Here is a 20,187-nt window from a genome sequence, read left to right on the forward strand (position 1 = left end):
TAGCAGTGTGTGGATATTTTTGACCAGCCAAATCTCATCACTGCAAATAATGGCTCACTGAGGAGTTCGCTAACTGATGGCAGTCTACAGATTATTCAAAACCACTGATGAGGGTGAGATGAACTGTGGGAGTCCATGAAAAACACATTTTCCTAATAATTACTTTTGTTGGGAAACCTTTTTCCCATTTCCTTGCCTGACACTGAAATGCAGGAAACCTCAGACCATTCACCGTTTCTGAAAAGGGAACAAGGCAATGTCCATTTTGATCGTCAGTCACCTAGCAACAGTGATCGCACAACTCTAACTGCTTGAATACCAAGCATATTGTGCTATTGACTCCTCATGTTGAAAATACAACCCCCAAGTTTCATTTGAAGGCGGCATTATTCGTGGAGGGAGCATGTTATACTAGGAGTATACTGTATTATTGCTGCATGTAAGAAAATGAACACTTCCACTCTCGTCTTTATTAAAAGATAATTCAAGAAAAAAGAAATAAACTGGGATTTTTTTTTTTTTAGGGACAGTTGCTTTTTTCATTTTAGAGGTTTCAGAATAAAAAATATTCTTGCCTGTAATTGAAAGACATTTCATATCATTAAGTATCTTTCTGTGTGAGTAACTGCTGTAACTGCTCAAAGGGAATGGGGTCGGGACTCTTGAAAGGAGGCAGGAAGATGGAGAAGGGAAGATGAGATGGGAAGTGAGTCCAGGTTTTGGTGTCCAAGTGTTTCAGGTCGTAAATAAGTCATTATGTGCTCTGTGGTTGAAATAGTTCATTTAAAGACATAAAGATTTATTTATTATCATGAAATTAACTTTATGACACTAAAATCCAACTTAAATCCAAGTAAAGTCACGAGTGTAAGTGTGGGGTTGTTTTTGTGATTTGGCAGGTCTATTAGTTATTAGATTGTTGAGTCAGGTCTGACTCAAGTCCAAAGCTAAAGCACCACTGAGGATTGAATCAGCACTCAACAGATGGACAGAGGGGGCTGCGGTTAGAGGTAGAAATTACATATTTCTTTTTTTTTTCTCTTTTGTTCTGTTGAGTTCAAACTTTTGTTGTGACTGTTTATGTAGTTTATTCTGTGTCTTCAAGCTACGCATCACGTTGATGTTGCAAACGTCTTCAGTTCTGCGCTATGTTCAGTTTGCTGTCGGTCGGTTTCATCAACTTCAGTGAACAACCAGTTCAACACAAGCTGTTCATGAGGTTATTTGCTCCTCACTGGCCACCTCTCTGCAGCAGCTCTGCAGTCCTTTTAGTTAGCTTTTAAGCAGGGAGCAGCAACGTGCTGTGTGTTTCTGCTGAGTCAGGGGAGCTCCAATTCACAAAGCTATACTGACTGGGTCAGTGACAATAATGCTTCAGTACACTCGGTTCATCTAGAAGATTCAATGTTAAAGATTAGTCTGTTCCTCTGAGTCTGCCGGATGTATAACAAGGTCATTGTTTGCTGATGTGTTGGTCATAAGAGCTAGAGAAGGGGGTTATAAAATATGAAGACCAAGCAGAAACCTCTGGGGCTGAGGGATGAAGCCAACGTGGAACTGCTAAAAACTGCATTTCCTTGAATGGCCACTTGAGGCTCAATCCCCATAGACTCCCATGTTAAAATGCCCATCTTTACAGCAGAAATCAACATGTTTACAGCCTGGTGCAAGCAACAGTTTTGGTCATTATAGCTAATTTCCTTCTTCATGACAACTGTACAGGGGGTGAATTTATATATAACTCACCCATTTACATTTTATTAAGGCTTGAAGTTACGTATAATTGAGGGCGTGGCACGCTGAGTGACTGGTGGGTGAGGGTGGAGCGGCCCACTCTGAGCTTCAGCACCACTCTTCAGAAACCTACGGGTGACCTCATGGAGGCTACAGCCTTAATGCATCTTTAAATTAAAGCTGTAGTATCTACTATTATAAAGTGTTACCTGAACATCTCACCAGAAAATGGGCCTTCAGATTGTTGCTTCACATAAATCCATTCATGGTGGAGAAAGATTATGTTTGCAGTATTCATACAACATAATCTGCATTTCGGAATTAATTCTCATTTCATGAAATTTTATGAGACTGTGTTATTTATGAGCAGATGCAGCCCCAGCCCCAAACAGACTAAACAGCAGCAGCTGTGGCCTGCACCATTCAAATCCAAAGAGGAGGTGAAGTGGTTTTCATGGCTGGTTGGCTGGTTTATATGCAGGTAACTCGGATCCGACCGATCTTTTGACCAGCATGACCGAGATCCTGCCCAATTTCGTCAATGAATGCAGGATTATGTATCATCTTGTTAACAAGCCTTCCAATTTTTGTCAATGAAATGTGAACAGTGTGATTTGCATGCGTATGTGTGTGTTTGCGTGTGTGTGTGTGTGTGTGTGTGTGTGTGTGTGCGTCGGCCTGGATCTTCATACTCAGTGGTGTTGCTGGGAAAGTGTGGCTCTAATGTGTCAATATGAAATATGTGGATGTCAGTTGTCCAGGTGTGCATGTGCAACACCATCAATAAGCTTTAAGTGTTATGTTCGTAAAACTGGCCATCAATTCACCTGGCTGCAATAACACTGTAGTGGAAAAGTGTGAATCAGAAAGTTCACATTATTCATTCTTAGTCGCATCAACTCGGTGACAAGATAATCAAATATATGACGGTTTAAAAAGTTGGAACAGTCGCTGTGTCTCGCGACAAGTTTCTCCAGTTTTTGATTACATTTCCCAAAGTGACACATCCACCGTCGTTGCCTACTGAGGAGATGATGAGCAGCAGGTTATCTGGGGCTCAGCGTGTGGGTTGCCTCTCTATAGATATCCTGATTGGTTCATGTGTGTCTGCACACAGAGGGAGGTGCCTTCACAGCCTGTAACGTAGCTCCAGCTCTATTAGTCAAGCTTGCACAAACAAATTCTCTGTTAAAAAACAAACAGTTTCTTTAGTCATACCAACAGGTTATTTTACAACTTTTGCATTCAGTGTGTGAATAAAACCGTATCGATGAAATCAGCCCGAGCAGGCGACGCCTACTGTAAAACACATGCATCTTATTACATATGATTTCATCATTGACTGGTGTACTTTACATATTTCTAATAAAATGCATTAAGGTTGATTGCACTGGGTTTGGACACATAATGCAACTGTTGCTTTTGTTTTTCTTTTTTTGCAGCATGTAATAGATTTCTCTAGTTTTACGTTTTATTTGCACAGATAAAATTTCATAGCGAAGAAATTTTTACATATGTGATCATTAAATCACTTTTTAACTTGACACACTAAGAAACCAAATGTTAGACATATGCTTGAACAGAACGAGTCGTGTGTATGATGTGATTTACGATAAGACGGCCTATCAGCTTTGTATCAGTAAACACAAAGTGTAGCCATCTGCTGTCCTCCCAGCATCGTGAGCAGAGCGGCGGAGGAGAGTGTGATGCTAAAAGGGCAGCAGCTGCGCTGTATGTCATACTAATGGAGGGAAATCTACAGCGAGCAAACATGTCTCAACTGCATGTACCTGCATGTGACTATACCCTAAAATTTAGTGCAGCAATTTAGAAAAATGGCCCATATTTAACATGGAGTGAAAGTCTCTGAACTGTTGTGGAAGATGGTGGAAACTACCTGTTGTTTTCTGCTACGGTACCTTTGGTGACCCCAACATTAACATACCTTGTGTTTTCTGCTTGGAGACAGTGAATCTGAGAATACACTACCCTGTAAACTCTCCAAACTCCACTCAGGCTGGCAGACTGGAGCTGGATGACGTCCGTGTGATGTTTGCAGCAGCACTAACTGATCTGGATTCTCTTTCATGTTACTGTGGTGGCAGTATATCGTTCTCAAAGGCGGATATCTCGAAACCTCAGTACATTAAACCAAAAGTATCAACGTGGCTTGACACCTGGTTAAAATGACACCCACCACTATTTTTCTACCTGGACCCACCGTCCAGGTAGAAAAATAGCTTGAAATATTATTATAATGTTTTGTTTTTCTTGTTATTCTAGTCTGTTAAATTGGAGATCATCAACACCAACAAAGTATTTTTCACCACCTTTTGAGCTGTAAGTTCTGGTATCTACTGTTCGCCCTGACTTCCATCCAATAACGGCCGACGAACATAAAACTGCCCCAATGTCTAAAGGTGCTTCTTTAAAATTGTTGCTTCTGACGTTCCCCAATCTATAAACCGGGATACATCTTCGGAAAGTGACTAGAAGATCACAACTTTTTCTGTTTTATTTACAGGGCTTAAAATTAATTGAAGGCACTTTGTGACAATTTAAGGGCTGTGGTAAGGAGAAAAGAAGATTCATTTAAAATGTTTGGCAATCCCTGGTCGTAATATTAACATCATAATGAAAATTGATCAGAGAGAAAATTGGCAATGGCTTCTATTTAAAAGTAGTGAATGAAAAGAGAGGGGAAAAAAACAACCGAATAAAGAAGTGAACAGGAGCCATTCTCTAAACAATAAGTAAATCAACTCAAAGCATAATAATTTGAAAGGTAGTTCCTTTAGTGGCTTAAGAAATGCATTGCTGAGCACTACTGGGCAGCAAAAGAGCGTATATGTTCTCTTAACGATGAGGAACATTAATGAATATCCTTATAATGGAAGTGAGCTCAAGTTATCTCATCAAATCAACCTTCAACCCATTTATACTGTATAAAGTCGTTATCACCTTTACTCAGCTGTAATATTCCCGTGGTATAATATAGGAGCTTATAGTGTGTCTATAATTAACTAAATGTATGTCATATTCAGTATTATCAAGATAATATTCCTGTATATTCCTACAGTGCCTACAGTTTAGTGTACTAAGGCTGAGGCTACTCTCTTTTACCTTAGAACAATGGCAACCCCTTGTGGCCGGGTGTCAGTCTTACAGCAGAATAAAAACTAAATGTGTCACCTGTGCCATTAAACCCAAACCAAAAGATATTTTATTTTGACAGCAGAACTGGAAAATAAAATACCCGCTCAAGATTACTGGCAGTGAAAGACTGGCAGGGGAAGAATGCGTGCTTTATCATAACAGAATTACACCGATGTAAAACAATGTTGTGTAATTGTTTTAACTGTAAAGTTCTGCTATTGCAGAGCAACAGTACTTTACAATATTAAGCCAGTACATAATCACAATAACTCAAAGTCTGGCAAGTCTTACTGTCCCACAACACGCCACAAACTTCATTTAAAAATCTTATAAATTAAATTTTTATTGCTAATTTGCGAAAACACACAACTCACCTGACTTAATATAACTGTTTTTAGACTGAAGAGAAGTTCGGCATCTCGGAGTTGGATTATGATGGGCATGTTTTGAACACAAGTTATGGTATAAGGGAAGTTTATGGTTCAAATATACCATAACCAGGACCGGAAGTTTCCTTTTTAATGAAAAAAAAACCCCACTGTTGGATATGTTGTAAGATGCCGAATTCAAGAGTAGCTCCTAAAGCTTAATGGAACCTATCAACTTTTCTTTCCCGAGGTGTTTAAGTTTGGTTAAACATCAGATATCACTTCAAATGTGTTGTTTTGTAAAGGAAGTTTGGTACAATGGAGTTTAAACGAGTGAGAGAGGAGCGCACTTGGCTCCGTCTGTATCTGCTCTCGGTGCAGATGTGCACACACCAGATTTACATAAGAGTTTTTTTTAAGGCGGACCAGCTCCTGTTCCAGATGTGGCAGGACCTTTAAGCGCGGTAGCGTTGTTTCTGTAACACCATGAGCAGATCCTCCAATTGGCCAATCGGAAATCATAACAAACCTGCCGTGATGAGAAGCTGCGCGCCGATTGGACCCCCCTTCTGTGACGTAATAGTCAACTCGTTACTGATTGGTTGCTCGTCCACCTTTAGTTTAGCGCACATCCCTCCACTGTTGTTCCGGAATACGAGCAACCTACACAAGGTACAGTACTCTTTTTAACTTTATATTAACAATATGTCAGTGCAGCTCTTGTATTCTGTGTTTTCACCCTGTAACGAGGCCTTTGGTGTCTGTTAATCCGACTGAATATTTACCTTTTCATGCAGTTTCCACACGTCACGGTAGGTCAGGTTAGTTACATAAATATTTGACATCTCGGTCATTTTCTTTACTTGTTTGCAAAGACTTAATGTGGATTACAAAATCCCCCAAAATCACCTCATGTTAGATTTGGTGTCATTTCATTCCCAAATCCATTGTGATAACTTGTTAAGTAGAGGAGTCCGGGTCCAGCCCCCCTCGAGGGATCAGAGGTCCAGGCAGCTCAATAACTTATATATATAAACATAATAAATATATATCTATAAACCACATAATACACTAACCTCCACCCACTGTCTGTTGCTGCAGTGGCTTCTTGTGTCAGATCAAACACCACAGTTTTTAAAAGAAGATGTCGCAGCTTCTGCTGTTTAATAATAATTCTTTGGATTAAGAAAGAGGTCAATATTTGCATAATATATATGTGAGAAGTTTGAGTGTGCACTCATACATGACATGTATATCTATTGAATATTGTGTGTTTTATTTTCTAAAAAAGAATCCCTCAATTTATTATTAATAAATTGGCAGATAAACTTAGTTTTATCTCGTCTGTCAGAGACAAAGACAGATTTTTAAGGGAAAGCAGTAAATTGATTTGTGGCACAAAAAAAGAACTAAAGAGTTTGATGGTAATTGAGAAAGTGAAAGGCATCTGTAGCAGGTTTATATATATATGTATTATAATAAAAACACTTAATGAATTATTTATAATAATATAATAATATAACATAGCTCTAATCATATTTAATGATATATAACCAAACATTAACTGTATATACTATAAACACGAAAGATTTAAGTTTGCTGCTTCAACTATTAATCATTAATAATTCATTAATGGTTGAACACCCTATTTTTTACAGTGTGTTTTAAACCATCTAATAACTGTTTACACATCTTGTAAATGCTGTTTTATACTTCACAGATTCAACCATGGATCTTGTGCTGAATGTTGCCGACTACTACGTCCTCACCCCGTATGTTTACCCTGCGTCGTGGCCTGAGGAATGGGCCCTGCGGCAGATTATCAGCCTGCTGGTGCTGACCAACCTCGGGGCTGCAATCCTGTACCTGGGCCTGGGGGCCATCAGCTACTTCTTCATCTTCGACCACACTCTGATGAAACACCCGCACTTCTTAGAGGTATAACGCCTGTATCTCATTTATGATTCATGCCGTGATAAACTGCTGTGAGTGTTGGCGATGATAAACTTTGGTGCACATCTGGCTCTCCAAGAAATCTGTGGGGTTTTTTTGTGTGTCTTTAATTTCCGGATGTGATCAATCGCACAAAATCGCACTCGGTTGTAAAACAAAAGGTGAAGTGAAGTCGAGTGGAGTTCAATCCCTCTATATTTTCGCACGGAAACTTGGTGTTAGACCTTGTTAGACAACCCAAAAAGCACCTGAGGCCTTAAGTGACCCTCATTCTTACTGAAAATGTAAATCTGTAAATAAATAAAAAGCTTCAGTAATTTCCTAAAGCGTCACTGAGACAGGAGTAAATACAACAGCACGATATCACAGCAACAAACAAGACACTCTGAGATTACAGATAAATCGAACCAATCAAATAACAGCGTGCAATTATAATAACAGCCAAGTGCAATGTCCACACAACTATCAAGATTGAGCTCTGATTATCACATGAGATTTTATAGTGTGGATACCAGGGGTGTTAACTTTTAACCCCTTTATATCCCTCCGCATGTTTATTTATTCCCTGCTTTATTTTAAATATTTTAGAACCAGGTTCAGCGGGAGATCAAATATGCGATGACCTCTCTGCCCTGGATCAGCATTCCCACCGTGGCTCTGTTCTTCGCTGAAGTTAGAGGATACAGCAAACTGTACGACAACGTCGGCGAATCTCCGCTGGGTGAGTTGAAGACCGTCGTCGCCGGTTTTTCACTCGTTCTGTAATCCTGATGTTTCCGGTGCTTCTGGTCACCAGGCACCCGAGTCGTTGTTGGTGACGCGGTGTGTGTGATTTCAGGTTGGCCCGGGCTCCTCCTGAGTATGATCTCCTTCCTGTTTTTCACCGACATGTGTATCTACTGGATTCATCGCTTCCTACATCATAAGCTTATTTATAAGGTGAGCAGAATCTCAACATATCTGTTGTTTTATTTTTTTAAGTTTTATTTTCTGTACATTTATAAGTAATTCTCATTAAAGTCATCAAGTATCAAGCTATGAACCATTTTATATGTGTTATTTGAGCTATTATCTCCAGGACCCTAAGTTTAAATATAAATTATTGGCTATAAATATTAAGCTTTATTGCTTGTACTGACACGTTCTTCTTTCCTTCTTTTTCTGTTCAGCTTCAAGGTCGTTGTGTGGGTGCTTAACTTTAAATGATATGTAATAGAGACGACCTGATACAAACAAATGTTATGGCACAACTCTGACTCTCTTCGCTCTCACAAGCACAGGTTACCTAGTGTTTGAAATCATGGTTAGAATAAATCTGTGATCTCTTTGCTCTCTCGTCTCAACAGCTGTTTCACAAACCACACCACTTGTGGAAGATCCCCTCTCCCTTTGCTAGCCATGCCTTTCATCCAGTAGACGGCTTCATGCAGGGACTCCCGTACCACATCTACCCCTTCTTTTTCCCGCTCCACAAGGTGCTCTACTTGGCCCTCTACGTTTTCGTCAACATCTGGACCATTTCCATCCACGACGGCGACTACCGCGTCCCCGGCGGTCTGACGAGCGTCATCAACGGCTCGGCTCACCACACCGACCACCACCTCTTCTTCGACTACAATTACGGCCAATACTTCACACTGTGGGACCGCCTGGGAGGCTCCTACAGGCACCCGTCGGCTCTGATGGGGAAGGGTCCCCACGATCTGATCCGCAAACTTCAAGCAGAGGGAAAGCTGGGAGATGACAGAGTGAAGGCTAAAGGGCAAGTGAACGGACACGCCCAGAGAGGAGTCACATGTAAGGAGGAGTAACATTAGGGGAAATTACAATTAGCTGCTGAAAGCGATCACTATTTTTGTAAAGACAATGTGCTGCACCCACACTCAGCTAATTTGAGAGCGTGTACTTGCCAAATGAGATTTTGAATTCTAGTGGATAAGGCGCCTCTGGACTGACATCATCAGAGGCGAGCTTTGGGACGCGACCTCCTCTGACGTACCAGTTATGCTTGTATCAGTGACAGACACTGACTAATGGGTCACGCTAACTTTGCATTCACCACCTCTGTTACGTGCTCGAGCCTCGTATAACTTACGAAATAAACTTGAATTTCACATAAACCATGAGTCATATTGAAAACAAACATAGAAATGATCCTCCTGCTTCAGCTGTTGTAGCTCACTGCATAAAGATTCACTTGAGCAACTAACTGACAAATACACAGGTGGAAAAACGCTGACATTTTTCCTTTTAAAGCTGCCCTCCCATGCACAGGTAAGCTGGTGCAGTTTAGCATTTTCAAAACCAACATTCTTTGTAGCTGCTCTGTTTGGGGTTTGAAGAAAGTTGAGTTACTGGGATAAACTTTGGCTCCAGTAACCCAGTAACCTTTGTGCAGCCACCGCCTGCTGACACTAACTTGATATGGTGAGACATACAAATCTGTTCTGTATCTCAAGAAGTGACTGAAGTTTCTTGTTCCCTTGGTTTACAAGTTCTGATCATGTAGGTTAACACTGTGCATAAGGACAAGACCATAATTACAGATGATCTTATATTTAGCATTTTTATCAGTATGTTGTCAGTGACAGCTGGAACATGCTTCTGTTAATTACATCACCTTCATTTAGTTTACTGTCCTTTCACTTTTAACCAGTGCACAGTTACACACTGGAGGAACAGGGATGCAAACAGTGTAAGATGACACTTTTTTGGTTACATATTCATCACAGTTCATGTCTTCGCTCTGTCTGTAGAGGTGATTGCATCATTAGTATGAGAATAAAGCACCTTTCCCCCTTTTATGTTTATGTTTGTTGGTACAAACTGAGTAGAATTATTGTTTAGGACTTTTTGGATATAAACAAAAATATAATAAATAAATACAAAAATGTAATTTATTCCAAAGGTTTTTTTTCTGTGGGTTGGAAATAGTTTTTCAACCCCATCACATGGTCTTCATCGGCATATGGAGTTTGCCCAGTTGTCATGGAGATAAATCTGCTGACATTTGACATTATATGTCTTTTTGATCCAAAGCATTTTTATGATTTCACATAAAACTAAAGCGAAGTTTATGTTTGGCCTGGAAAATTTTTGTTTGACAAGACAATCCCAACTCAAGGTCCACTGACTAACTTTTTCCTGAGATTTCAAGCGTGCTACACAGTCTTCTTCCACAGACAAGAGCTTGTTTTTATCAAGCTAATATGAACTAAAGGTCCTCAAAGTGCTATGGATGAAATCTCAATGGCATACATCTATCTCCATGACAACTGAGCAAGCTCCACCCGCTGATGAAGACAATGTAATATGGTTGAGAGCCCTGGAAAATGTTAGTTAGTGTACCTTGAGTTTGGATTGTTTCATCAAACTAGAAAAATATATTTTAAAATGCGTGTTTATGGCTAATCATTGCAGGCAATCAAACATGCAACACTGACAATCACCATCCCTAATTATATTTTAATAACATCCATTTATTCTCTGCTAAAGGCTTCACACTTTGTTAAGCTCGCAAAGTGTAAAATTCAAGCAGCAGATAAAAGAACATTGAGATACAAAATTGACTTCCTGTTTTGCAAAGGTTCAGGAGCAGAGAACATAATTACACAGCATCCTCTTCAGGATTAGTTTTATATGCAAAACTGCACACAAGAAGAAAAAAAAGAAACGTAAGCAGCTGTTTGTTACAGCAGCTATGATTTGAAAACAGATGATATAAAAGATGAAGTAAAAGCCTTTCTACAGGTGCTGATGACAGGTTGTCTGTCCGTGGGGACAGACGGGCCTTTGTGCCGTGTTGTCGTGTCGGTAACAATGATCATCTCAGCAGAGAAGGAAAGGCATCCAGAGGAAGGATCGCATGGCTGCTCCCGCTGCCATGCCTGCCAGTAACCCCATTGCTAGATGCTCTGCCACCGCATCGAACGGATCCCTCTGAACAACCACCTGGTGGGTGCCTGAGAGGAAAGACGGAGGGGAGACACATTTAATGTTTGTGGTTGAGTCGCTCGCTGAACCACAGTACTGGTTGTGACACAACATGGAGTCTGAAGATGTGAAAACTCCAGGAACATTTGTAGTACAAAGCAACTTTATTGTCAGAGCGACATGTTTCAGCTTGTGGTCCTCCTCGGGGTCATCTGTTCTTTATACAAATGTTACTGGAGTTTTCAAGTTGTTTGCCGATCCATGTTTGGAAATTAAAGTAAAGGAGGAGCTCAGGGCGTCAGCTCTGAACCACAGAGGGCGGGAAACAGATGCTCTGTTTGACTTCTACCATAAACAGCCTGGACCTTTGAGTCCTACATCAAGTGTGGTGGATTAATCTGGCCTGTGAAAAGGATCCTGCGTCACAATTGAGGTTAAATACCTTTATTATTTCAGTTGATATGCACTTCAATGATGCTCATTCCTAATTCAATTTGTGCTTCATAGAACAACCTCAAAGTAATTAACACAGAGCAAACCTGGGGTCAGTTGATGTTCCAGTTAATGTGTATGTGTTTCTTGCCACACGTGAACCAATATAAAACTTAACCTATGATGCACTTTACTTTACCATTATCTTTTTTTTTTGTTATATATACATATAACGTATTAGTATTGTGGCATAAGATAGCTGAAAACGGTCGAATAAACATTTTTCCCAACTGATTTACTTCCCCCGCCCGTCTGGGACGCTCTCTGACACAAATCCAACGCTCCAACGATCAGAATTAGGGCCACACGTGCACAGCAAAAGCCTGGTGTTTGTCAGACATGTCCGAGGCCAGGTGCAAGAACAGCAGTGAGGAGGAAAAGCGATGCTGCATTTCACCGGATTATCACGTTCTGCAGGTTCCGGGGAAGATGAGCTAAAGCACGTCAGCTGGAGGTAAATCTGTTGCGTGTATGTTCTCCAGATGATTATATTTTGTTTGATTAATGTATTGATCATTGAGGATGACACTTTTTTTCCCCACAAGCCAAAGAAAAGTGCTTCTAATGGAATTGCTGCCATTAGACAAACATGGAAAACCTCTTATTTGAATGACTGAAGTGCTGCATTCACTCACCAGCAGAGCTAGAGGAAAGAATTTAGTAGCCATGATTTCTCATATTATATTTGTTCAGTTAACTGAAGCTTTGTTTGCATTTTTCCCACATGGAGGTTTTAAATGCTGCTTTGAAGTCCTCTCCACACACTTCCAGTAATTAGATTCTATTGGGGGGAAAATAGCCTCCTGACTTTGCCTATTTATTTTTTATTGTCCCAGAGGTAGTCAAAATTAAATATGTTGAGTCCACAAATACTGCAATTGGATTAAAATATTAACCATGTGTTTGACTGTAACTCCACAGATGACTGACCCCCCCCCCATCAAACACACACACACACACACACACACACACACACACTACTTCTGCAACCACCAGTGGTGGAAAGTAAGTACATTTACTCCAGTACTGCACTTCAGTACTTCTTTATACTTCCACTTCTCTACATTTCAGAGGGAAATATTGTACTTTTTACTCCGCTACATTTATTTGACAGCTTTAGTTACTAGTTACATTTAAGATTAAGATTTTACACATTGGATAATATAACATGATTTTAAAATACAACACATTGTTTTACTTTAGTAAAGGATTTGAATACTTCCTCCACCACTGGCAAATCAGCTTGTAAATCCCAGAAAGAAATGCCAAGGACGTGACCTCAGTGTCCTCAATGGAAATAGCTACAGCTTTGATTCCTACTAGTATTCTTACCTGTTTTTACTTAATAATGCAACAGACATCTGTTGTCACTATGGTAACATACCTGGTCCTGCTCCGGGTGTGATGTAGACAGTGTGATAGCTGTTGAGGGGGACGGCCTGGTAGGAGTCGTCATATGGATCATATGTGAACACCTACAGCACAGGAAGGAAACAGTGTTATTAAGCGCTGAGATGGAAACGCCGCCATGTTTCAGCTCTCGCAGAGAACACGGATCACTCACCGGGTTCCTCCTGGTCTCCAGCAGAGTCAGTTTCCACGCTCTGGGAAAAAAAAAGAAAAAGAAATGAACACGTATGAAGAACTGATGGACACATGTAAGGGCAGTGGAGAGCGCGGAGGGGGCACATACATAGATTCGTCCTCGCTGTTGGCACACAGGTTGACCGTCGAGCCGTCTCTGAGCTGAACCACGATGAGATTCTCCCTGGGATTACTCTCTGGTGGAGTCACACCTGCAGCCAAGTCAGAGGAAGCACGTTGTCATCATCATACATTGTGTTAGGGTTTGGTGCTTTGGAGTATTCGTATGGTGATGGGACGGTTTTGGGGTGCAGGGGTTTGTAGCCCATTGTACCTCCACACTCCAGACCGGACCGCACATCTACACATGTGGTCTTGAGCCTGACGCGGTGCTCCAGCTCCCGCCGGCTGTCAGTCTTGTAGAAGCAAAGGCTCCCATCGATCCAAAGATCACACCAGTTTAACTTCCAGCGCTTGAGCACAGAAGCTAGAGAAGAGACACATGTCAGTGTAACATTACTGTTTGTCTTTCAGGGGCCTGTGGAGCAAAATGAGTGTGTGTGTGTGTGTGCGGGGGGGTTTAAACCTTAGATTATAGGGGTGATGAGTAATTGTTGAGTCAGCGCCATGATCAATAACCTTAATGGGAATGTAAGATCTTTACTAAATGATTTCTCCACTGATGATATAAAGTTTCCTGGGGAAAATGAACAAGATAAGTTACAGAGCTTCACCCTGTTTCGATACGATGAAGGAGTGTTCATTGGTTAAACATCCTCATACTGTAAGATCCCATCCATCAGCTCACTGTTTGTTTTTGTTTTGTTCTTTCAGTGTGTGTGTGTGTGTGTGTGTGTGTGTGTGTGTGTGTGTGTGTGTGTGTGTGTGTGTGCGCGCAGTGTTTTTCCAGCAGTTACATCCCCATTGCCTAACCTTGTTAAGCCACTTAAAGACATGGCCAGGGACAATTAATGGGATTATAAATTACAAAGGTTAGACTTTCATAACAGATGCACTTTTCACTTTCTAGAAAAATGCTCCGGTACATGAAATCCAGACATGTTCCTCCTCAGTGTTCAAACTGAATGGTGAACGTCAGGTGATAAAATCCCAATGACACGTAAACAGCACATATTGGAAGTAAACTGATAAGATGGTGCATTGATCGATATTAGCTCATCACATATTGGTGTTGGTTTATGTGCCGACCCATAAGTAACAAGAAATTGCAGTGTAGGAATGTTAATTATATGTTTGAGCTTGTTATTTGTTTATTGATTTAAAAGAATGAAACAGCTGATATATTGTAGGCAGATTATTTTTTAAACCCTTAAATATTGATATCGGCCTTGTTTCATCAGTAGAAGATATAATAAGCTGTTAGTGGTTGGAGAGCTCGTTGTATAACTGGAAGATCAAATGGTTGATTCTTCCAACATGTCAGTCTACTACTAAAAAACAAAGCGTGTGGGCGTTAAGGTGCTGACTATGAACCACAATGTTCCCCAGTTCGAGTCTCGTCAGGAGCCTTTGTTGCATCTTATTCCCCAACACTCTCACTCTCTCTCTCTCTCTCTCTCTCTCTCTCTCTCTCTCTCTCTCTCTCTCTCTCTCTCTCTCTCTCTCTCTCTCTCTCTCTCTCACTCTCTCTCTCTCTCTCTCTCTCTCTCTCTCTCTCTCTCTCTCTCTCTCTCTCTCTCTCTCTCTCTCTCTCTCTCCCCCTCCCAGAGCCCGAGCTGTTGCCCATCTGCTTATTTTGTCTAAACAAATAAAAGTTAACAATAATAACAAAAAAACCTCCCACAGTTTATAATGAAATCGATTACTAGCAATAGTTTAAATGAATAAGATTCTTTGCTGTGAAAGCTGTAAAAACAAACAAGCAAAAAAAATCCTGTGTCCACTCACTTTGTCTCCACAGCCAGCCTGACCTCATGAGCGCCATTTTTAGCTGCTGCACTTATGATGAGGATGATGATGATAATCCAGTAGAAGCAAAAGGAGGAATTTAGATTTTGGTGTTTACAAGCCCAAATGATCCAGCGTTTGGTTTTGGCCTCTCCTGCCTCGGTTTATATTCCCTCTGTCCACAGACAGCGAGGGCCTGGCAGATTATTCTGTGTCTGACCGGGACAGACTCTGACTCACAGGATCATTCTGGATTAGTGAGAGTGTTTGGCCACGCCCTCTCACCCCGTCTCATCTTCCTCCTTCTTTCTGGACTGATTCTTTTTCTTCCTGACCCTCACACCATGAGTCATACTTTGCTTATATACCTGAATCCTCATATTAGATGCTGGTAAACTGAACTGGTGTGACCCCTGTCCTGTTCGTTTCTGTGCACACCTCCAGCATGCTTCCACAAGTTAATCCCAGCACTGAAATAACACCAGGATTAGCCCGATTGTAGCAGAGTCCCCAGGTCAGTTATGAGAGTCTTCCAGGGGTTTCTGGGATGCACTGATGACATCATTTCCTTTTTATAACCTGCAGAGAAAACACCAGACTCTCCTGTGTCAGATGAGTCACTCTCGATCATTTACATTTCTTAATTGAGAGCGAGTGTTTTCTTACATTTGTGCTCCTCGTCTTCACCTTGTTTAAAACCCTGCTTTTATTTTCCCATGAAGCCGGCCAGTCTGAAGGCAGTGGGGCTGTTTTTATCGAGGTAAATGTATCAGACAGGTAAACCAGCTTGGCTGTCGACTGTGTATCTGCAGAAAGCTCCTCCAGGAGAGATTACCTTTTGTTTTCAGGATTCGCTCAGTTTGTTCTAGTGGTTTAAACACCTGGACCGGCGCCTACCACCGCAGACATCTCACTTCAGTGTGTAATAGAAGCCGTTTGCATACCTGCCAACCAGCTTTTTCTTTTCTTTTTGTTTTGAGATTCATTTACATTTTTTAATTTAAATACATCACATGTCAATTAATACTGACATGTCATCAGTTAAACATTACATGAACAAAAAATTTGCATCAAATTTGGTTTAACTTGTTCATTTAAAAACAGTTAATTCCACAGTCAAATACACACACACACACACACACACACACCCCACTTGAACAGGGTTGTGGTAACAGATGGGTTGAAATAGTTTGTGTGTGTGGATTGTGCGTCTATCTTGAGTTTCAAACACAATCTGGCGACTTGGATAACATCAGACAAACTCGACGTACCAAATGTACGGGTCAGTGTTTAATGATTACTTATACTGAGGGTTGAGGGTTGCCGTGCAATTTACGGGAGTTTCCCAGTAGAAATGACATAATGGGGGCGACGCCAGGAGATTACCTTGAAATACGGGAGACTCCCGGGGGGAAAAAAACAGGAGTGTTTGTGATCTGCATCTATCATCTTCCTCCAGAGTCCTTCAAACAGACGGCTGTAGAAAACATTTCATCTGACATAATGTATTCCGTTGAATCGTATCAAACCTTATGGTCACAATGGGCGACAGATCTGACAGATTTACATTTAATACTTGCATATGTTCTGCTCCGCTCCATTAATATGCTGCAGTGAGTGTTTATGATGTAAACTACTGGCGTTACTCATCATCTACTGCGTGTATTTCACATTATATTTGCCTTTCTCAGATATGTGATCTCACCAAAGACTGATTCAATTTGCTTTTTCTAAAGAAAGCTTGTTTTTTTTTTTTTTGTCAGGAAGTCGTTTTGAAACATCGACTGTACAAAGTAATAATATGCAAGGTTGGTTTAACCAGTCACTTTTGGTTTGTGAAGGAAAAAAAGAAAAGAATAAATCTGTGCACAGGTGAAATGTTAGATGAAGAGAGAAAGCATGTAATTAAGCTGATGATGCCTTTTAGCCTCAGCTTTCCTGTGCACAGCTCTGAGGGCAGTGGCTCAGCTCTGATCACCAATTATAAAGGAGGGGGGGTCCTTTAATCTTGGAAAGAGTCGCTGCTGCTGCTGCTGCTATCAGAGAAGGAAATCTGAAGCAGATGTCTTTGGTTGCAGGTCAGACACATTTTGGTGTTGGCTATGCAGCTCACCATGAGGAAAGATGGTAGTGATAGTGATGATAGTTTCATGCCTTCGTTGATTTATTTAAGTGTAACCCCATAGACAACACGAGGGGCGAGGAATAGCTGACCTCTTTCTGCCTCCTGTAAAAGGTAAGCAAAAACGATAAAATACTGGTTAAAATCACCAAAGTTCTTGAATATTCTCTTAAAGAATAAGTAAAAGAGACTAAAAACCTGAGTATTCAATGCAAGATTTGATACTCAAAAAGGAACATAAACGATAAAGACCAAAGCTTGTTGGGTCAATTTGTCCTCGTCTCTGTTCTTTTCTTTAAGGCTGGAAAATACAACAAAGAGTTATTTTAAAAAGTGGAATTATGTCATGCCAAATAAAATCAAAAACCCACAGTGAAGCCGGAGCTCCTCTGTCTCAGTTTGTCTGTCAGCAGCTGGCTCCGGTCCACAGATGTTCTGTGGTTCATGTATGGTTAAATCTACAGCTGCTTGGTTTTGGTGAGGGAGAGATTATGGTCATAGTTAAATGAAACAACATTTTTGTCTACTTTCTTTTTTTACTAATCCTAACCGTGGCTCAGTCACTGCTGTTTAGGTAAACTCAGCTTCTGGATTGTGATGTCACCCAGTGGTTCACATTCATGGGCTGTTATTGGAGCCATGGGTGGTGCTGAAGCTGCTTGAGGGTGGGACGTTGCTTTGGGACTTCGGACAGACACATCCGCAACAACTCCTGACAATCTGGGCAGGAAGCAAGAGACAAGCTGATACTGTGTCAATTAATAACTAGTCCAATAATACATTAAATCGTAGCTTCCTCTTGATGTTCGGATACTTTCCCCAAGAACAGTTTTTGGAACTGCAGTGTCTCTAAACTGTGTAAATGATATTTTCACACAGATACCTCTCTAGAAAAGGTAAAAAAATCTTAAAACAGATGGAAATCTAATGGAGTCTGGTGAGCTGTAAAACCTTCAGGACATCAAACATATGTCGCTGATAATCATATATAGAGACACATAATAGAGAGTGGCTGTTTCCTTTCACTCTGTGTGTGTGTGTGTGTGCATCGTTACTTTGGGACAGCTCACTGCTGATGGGGAGTTTTCTGCGGAGGAACCTCAGGGTGTCAAATGATCCGTGTCCATCCAGCATCCCGTACAGCACCACTCCCAGCTGCCACACCGTGGTGGGACGAGCCTTGTAGCGCATATGCTTGTACCACTCTGGAGGGGGGGGGTACTCGGGGGTATCTAGAATATAGAACAGAGTGGAAAAGGGAGGAGGAGCAGATTAAGAAGCTTTTCTAAACATTCACTTCTTTCTTCCAGAGATCAGTGAAGCAGCAGAAGCTAGACGACGTACTGTACCCGAGAACCTCCCCGTTTATCATCTACAGACAGATATGGATGAGGGAGAAGGTCATCATGACTCGCCCTGCACAGGCTGATCAGTGAAAATCAGATCAATCGTTAAGGGCAGTAAAGTTAGTAACTGAGTTGAGTGAAGGAAATGGTCAACAGATATCAGTCACCAGTAGTTTGCGCTTCACACATCCTTGGGGAATGTGTTTGAGAGCCACCTTAAAGATAGAAAACACAGGTAATATTCTGAGGAGACTGTGTGTGTGTGTGTGTGTGTGTGTGTGTGTGTGTGTGTGTGTGTGTGTGTGTCTGCAAGAGTGTGTGCACAAGTCTTACAGGTAACTTGTCCGACATCTGGAAGCCAGCAAACACTGAACCGAAGCCTCCTTCACCGAGTAGCTCCAGCTCCTCATATTTGTCTTCAAAATAAAAAAGCTACATACAGACAGCATCTGTGATTACTCTTATTCTCTAACTTCATACCTAAAATCAATTCCGGATTTTAAACCTCACTCTTAAAAACCGAACCCTGAAGTATTCCCTGGTAGAGTTATAAATTTCTTTTGACATTTTTAAGGAGTGCAATCTTGGTTTGTCGGCCCACCAAAGGACATTTGGCGACCACCGTACTGCCTCTCCTCGTGATGATGAATCCTTTCTGCATTGGCACCCAGCTGCATTGATGACGGACTTATCTCTATTCAAATGAATTATCAAAATGATCAACTTGCCGATGCTGTTTCCTGACGGCGTGACATCGCTGTGAGATGAAGGGTCCCTGAAGCTGTGACGGAGGTCCCGTGAGGGAGAAGGTGCGGTATTATTTGACCTCTGACCTTCTGCAGAGCTTTGACCGCTGACCCTTCTCCTCTCCCCAGGTTCCTCCCTGTCACAGCCGCCCTTCCTCTTACTCCTCTTTGTCCCGGCCTCATCCTGGGAGACGCTGCCAGGTTCTGCAGAGACGTCACCTGCAGTTGAGAAATTGAACTTGCTTGACTGCATGGTGTGCAGTCAGTAAGTTACTATAAACATTTAAAATGACCTGTCTGCTCAGTCAGAGATCAGGAAAATAGAAGATATTTTGACGTGTCACAGTTGGAAAATCACCAGGTGTAAATAATTTAAAGCCAAATCAATGCTTCAGTTTCAGGGTCTTGGTGTTGTGCACGCTGTCTTGCTGTCATGCTGTCAACGCTTGATCAATGAGGCTATCACAGACGCGACACACTCACAGACATGAACATGGCAGAATTGAGTTGAACGCTGTTTGATGGGTCAGCCTTACAGCATGTATAGATGACTACTAAAAGAGGGATGGTATTATTTCCAGGTGGTTTCTTTCTACTTACATTTCTAAGCAAGGAACACATTATATAAACATCCTGATAAAATGATACATTTAATATTGATAATTTAAGAAGAAAATCACATCAAGTCACATTTAAGTGCTCAAGACGCCATAAATCAGTGCCTACAGCTGATGACAGTGAATCAGGGAGGGCAAGTTTTTTGTCAGCACTTACACACTTACCTAGAAGTCTCACAGAGGACGAAGAGTGAACAGGATTTAACCCCCTTGCAGACATGGAGGCCG

The 20,187-nt window shown here is 41.3% G+C and overlaps 2 protein-coding genes and 1 long non-coding RNA gene across 4 annotated transcripts; 2 read left to right on the forward strand and 1 right to left on the reverse strand.

Moving 5' to 3' along the window:
* The first annotated feature begins 5,845 nt into the window (after positions 1 to 5,845).
* On the forward strand, positions 5,846 to 10,012 carry sc5d (sterol-C5-desaturase). Of its 2 annotated transcripts, none has more exons than XM_056398367.1 (5): positions 5,846 to 5,930; positions 6,979 to 7,196; positions 7,800 to 7,932; positions 8,050 to 8,150; positions 8,558 to 10,012. In XM_056398367.1, the coding sequence occupies exons 2-5, from the start codon at positions 6,987 to 6,989 to the stop codon at positions 9,020 to 9,022; spliced, it is 909 nt and encodes a 302-aa protein (XP_056254342.1). In that variant the 5' UTR covers positions 5,846 to 5,930; positions 6,979 to 6,986; the 3' UTR covers positions 9,023 to 10,012. The 2 variants fall into 2 exon arrangements, with proteins under 2 accessions (XP_056254342.1, XP_056254341.1); XM_056398366.1 differs by lacking the exon at positions 5,846 to 5,930 and adding an exon at positions 5,951 to 6,070.
* A 140-nt stretch (positions 10,013 to 10,152) lies between these two features.
* plekhb1 (pleckstrin homology domain containing B1) lies at positions 10,153 to 15,327 on the reverse strand. Its single transcript, XM_056398369.1, has 6 exons — positions 15,129 to 15,327; positions 13,555 to 13,707; positions 13,330 to 13,432; positions 13,201 to 13,240; positions 13,021 to 13,111; positions 10,153 to 11,173 (listed from the first exon to the last, which is right to left on the reverse strand). The coding sequence occupies exons 1-6, from the start codon at positions 15,163 to 15,165 to the stop codon at positions 11,040 to 11,042; spliced, it is 558 nt and encodes a 185-aa protein (XP_056254344.1). The 5' UTR covers positions 15,166 to 15,327; the 3' UTR covers positions 10,153 to 11,039.
* On the forward strand, positions 11,977 to 19,037 carry LOC130183055 (uncharacterized). Its single transcript, XR_008829769.1, has 2 exons — positions 11,977 to 12,090; positions 18,561 to 19,037. It is a non-coding gene; the product is annotated as an uncharacterized LOC130183055 (long non-coding RNA).
* The last annotated feature ends 1,150 nt before the right edge of the window (positions 19,038 to 20,187 follow it).

Source organism: Seriola aureovittata, chromosome 15 (genome assembly GCF_021018895.1).
Source record: "Seriola aureovittata isolate HTS-2021-v1 ecotype China chromosome 15, ASM2101889v1, whole genome shotgun sequence".
Classification (NCBI taxonomy): domain Eukaryota; kingdom Metazoa; phylum Chordata; class Actinopteri; order Carangiformes; family Carangidae; genus Seriola; species Seriola aureovittata.

What these genes read in the sequence shown, in the direction of transcription:
- plekhb1 (XM_056398369.1), bottom strand. Translation starts at nt 15,165, where the DNA reads ATGGCGCTCATGAGGTCAGGCTGGCTGTGGAGACAAA. An exon ending in AGGCTGGCTGTGGAGACAAA is followed by an intron (nt 13,708 to 15,128) that starts GTGAGTGGACAC and finishes TCTCTTCTCTAG; the next exon opens with CTTCTGTGCTCAAGCGCTGG. An exon ending in AACAGCGAGGACGAATCTAT is followed by an intron (nt 13,241 to 13,329) that starts GTATGTGCCCCC and finishes TTTTTTTCCCAG; the next exon opens with AGCGTGGAAACTGACTCTGC.
- sc5d (XM_056398367.1), top strand. Translation starts at nt 6,987, where the DNA reads ATGGATCTTGTGCTGAATGTTGCCGACTACTACGTCCTCACCCCGTAT. An exon ending in CGTCGGCGAATCTCCGCTGG is followed by an intron (nt 7,933 to 8,049) that starts GTGAGTTGAAGA and finishes GTGTGATTTCAG; the next exon opens with GTTGGCCCGGGCTCCTCCTG. An exon ending in ATCATAAGCTTATTTATAAG is followed by an intron (nt 8,151 to 8,557) that starts GTGAGCAGAATC and finishes TCGTCTCAACAG; the next exon opens with CTGTTTCACAAACCACACCA.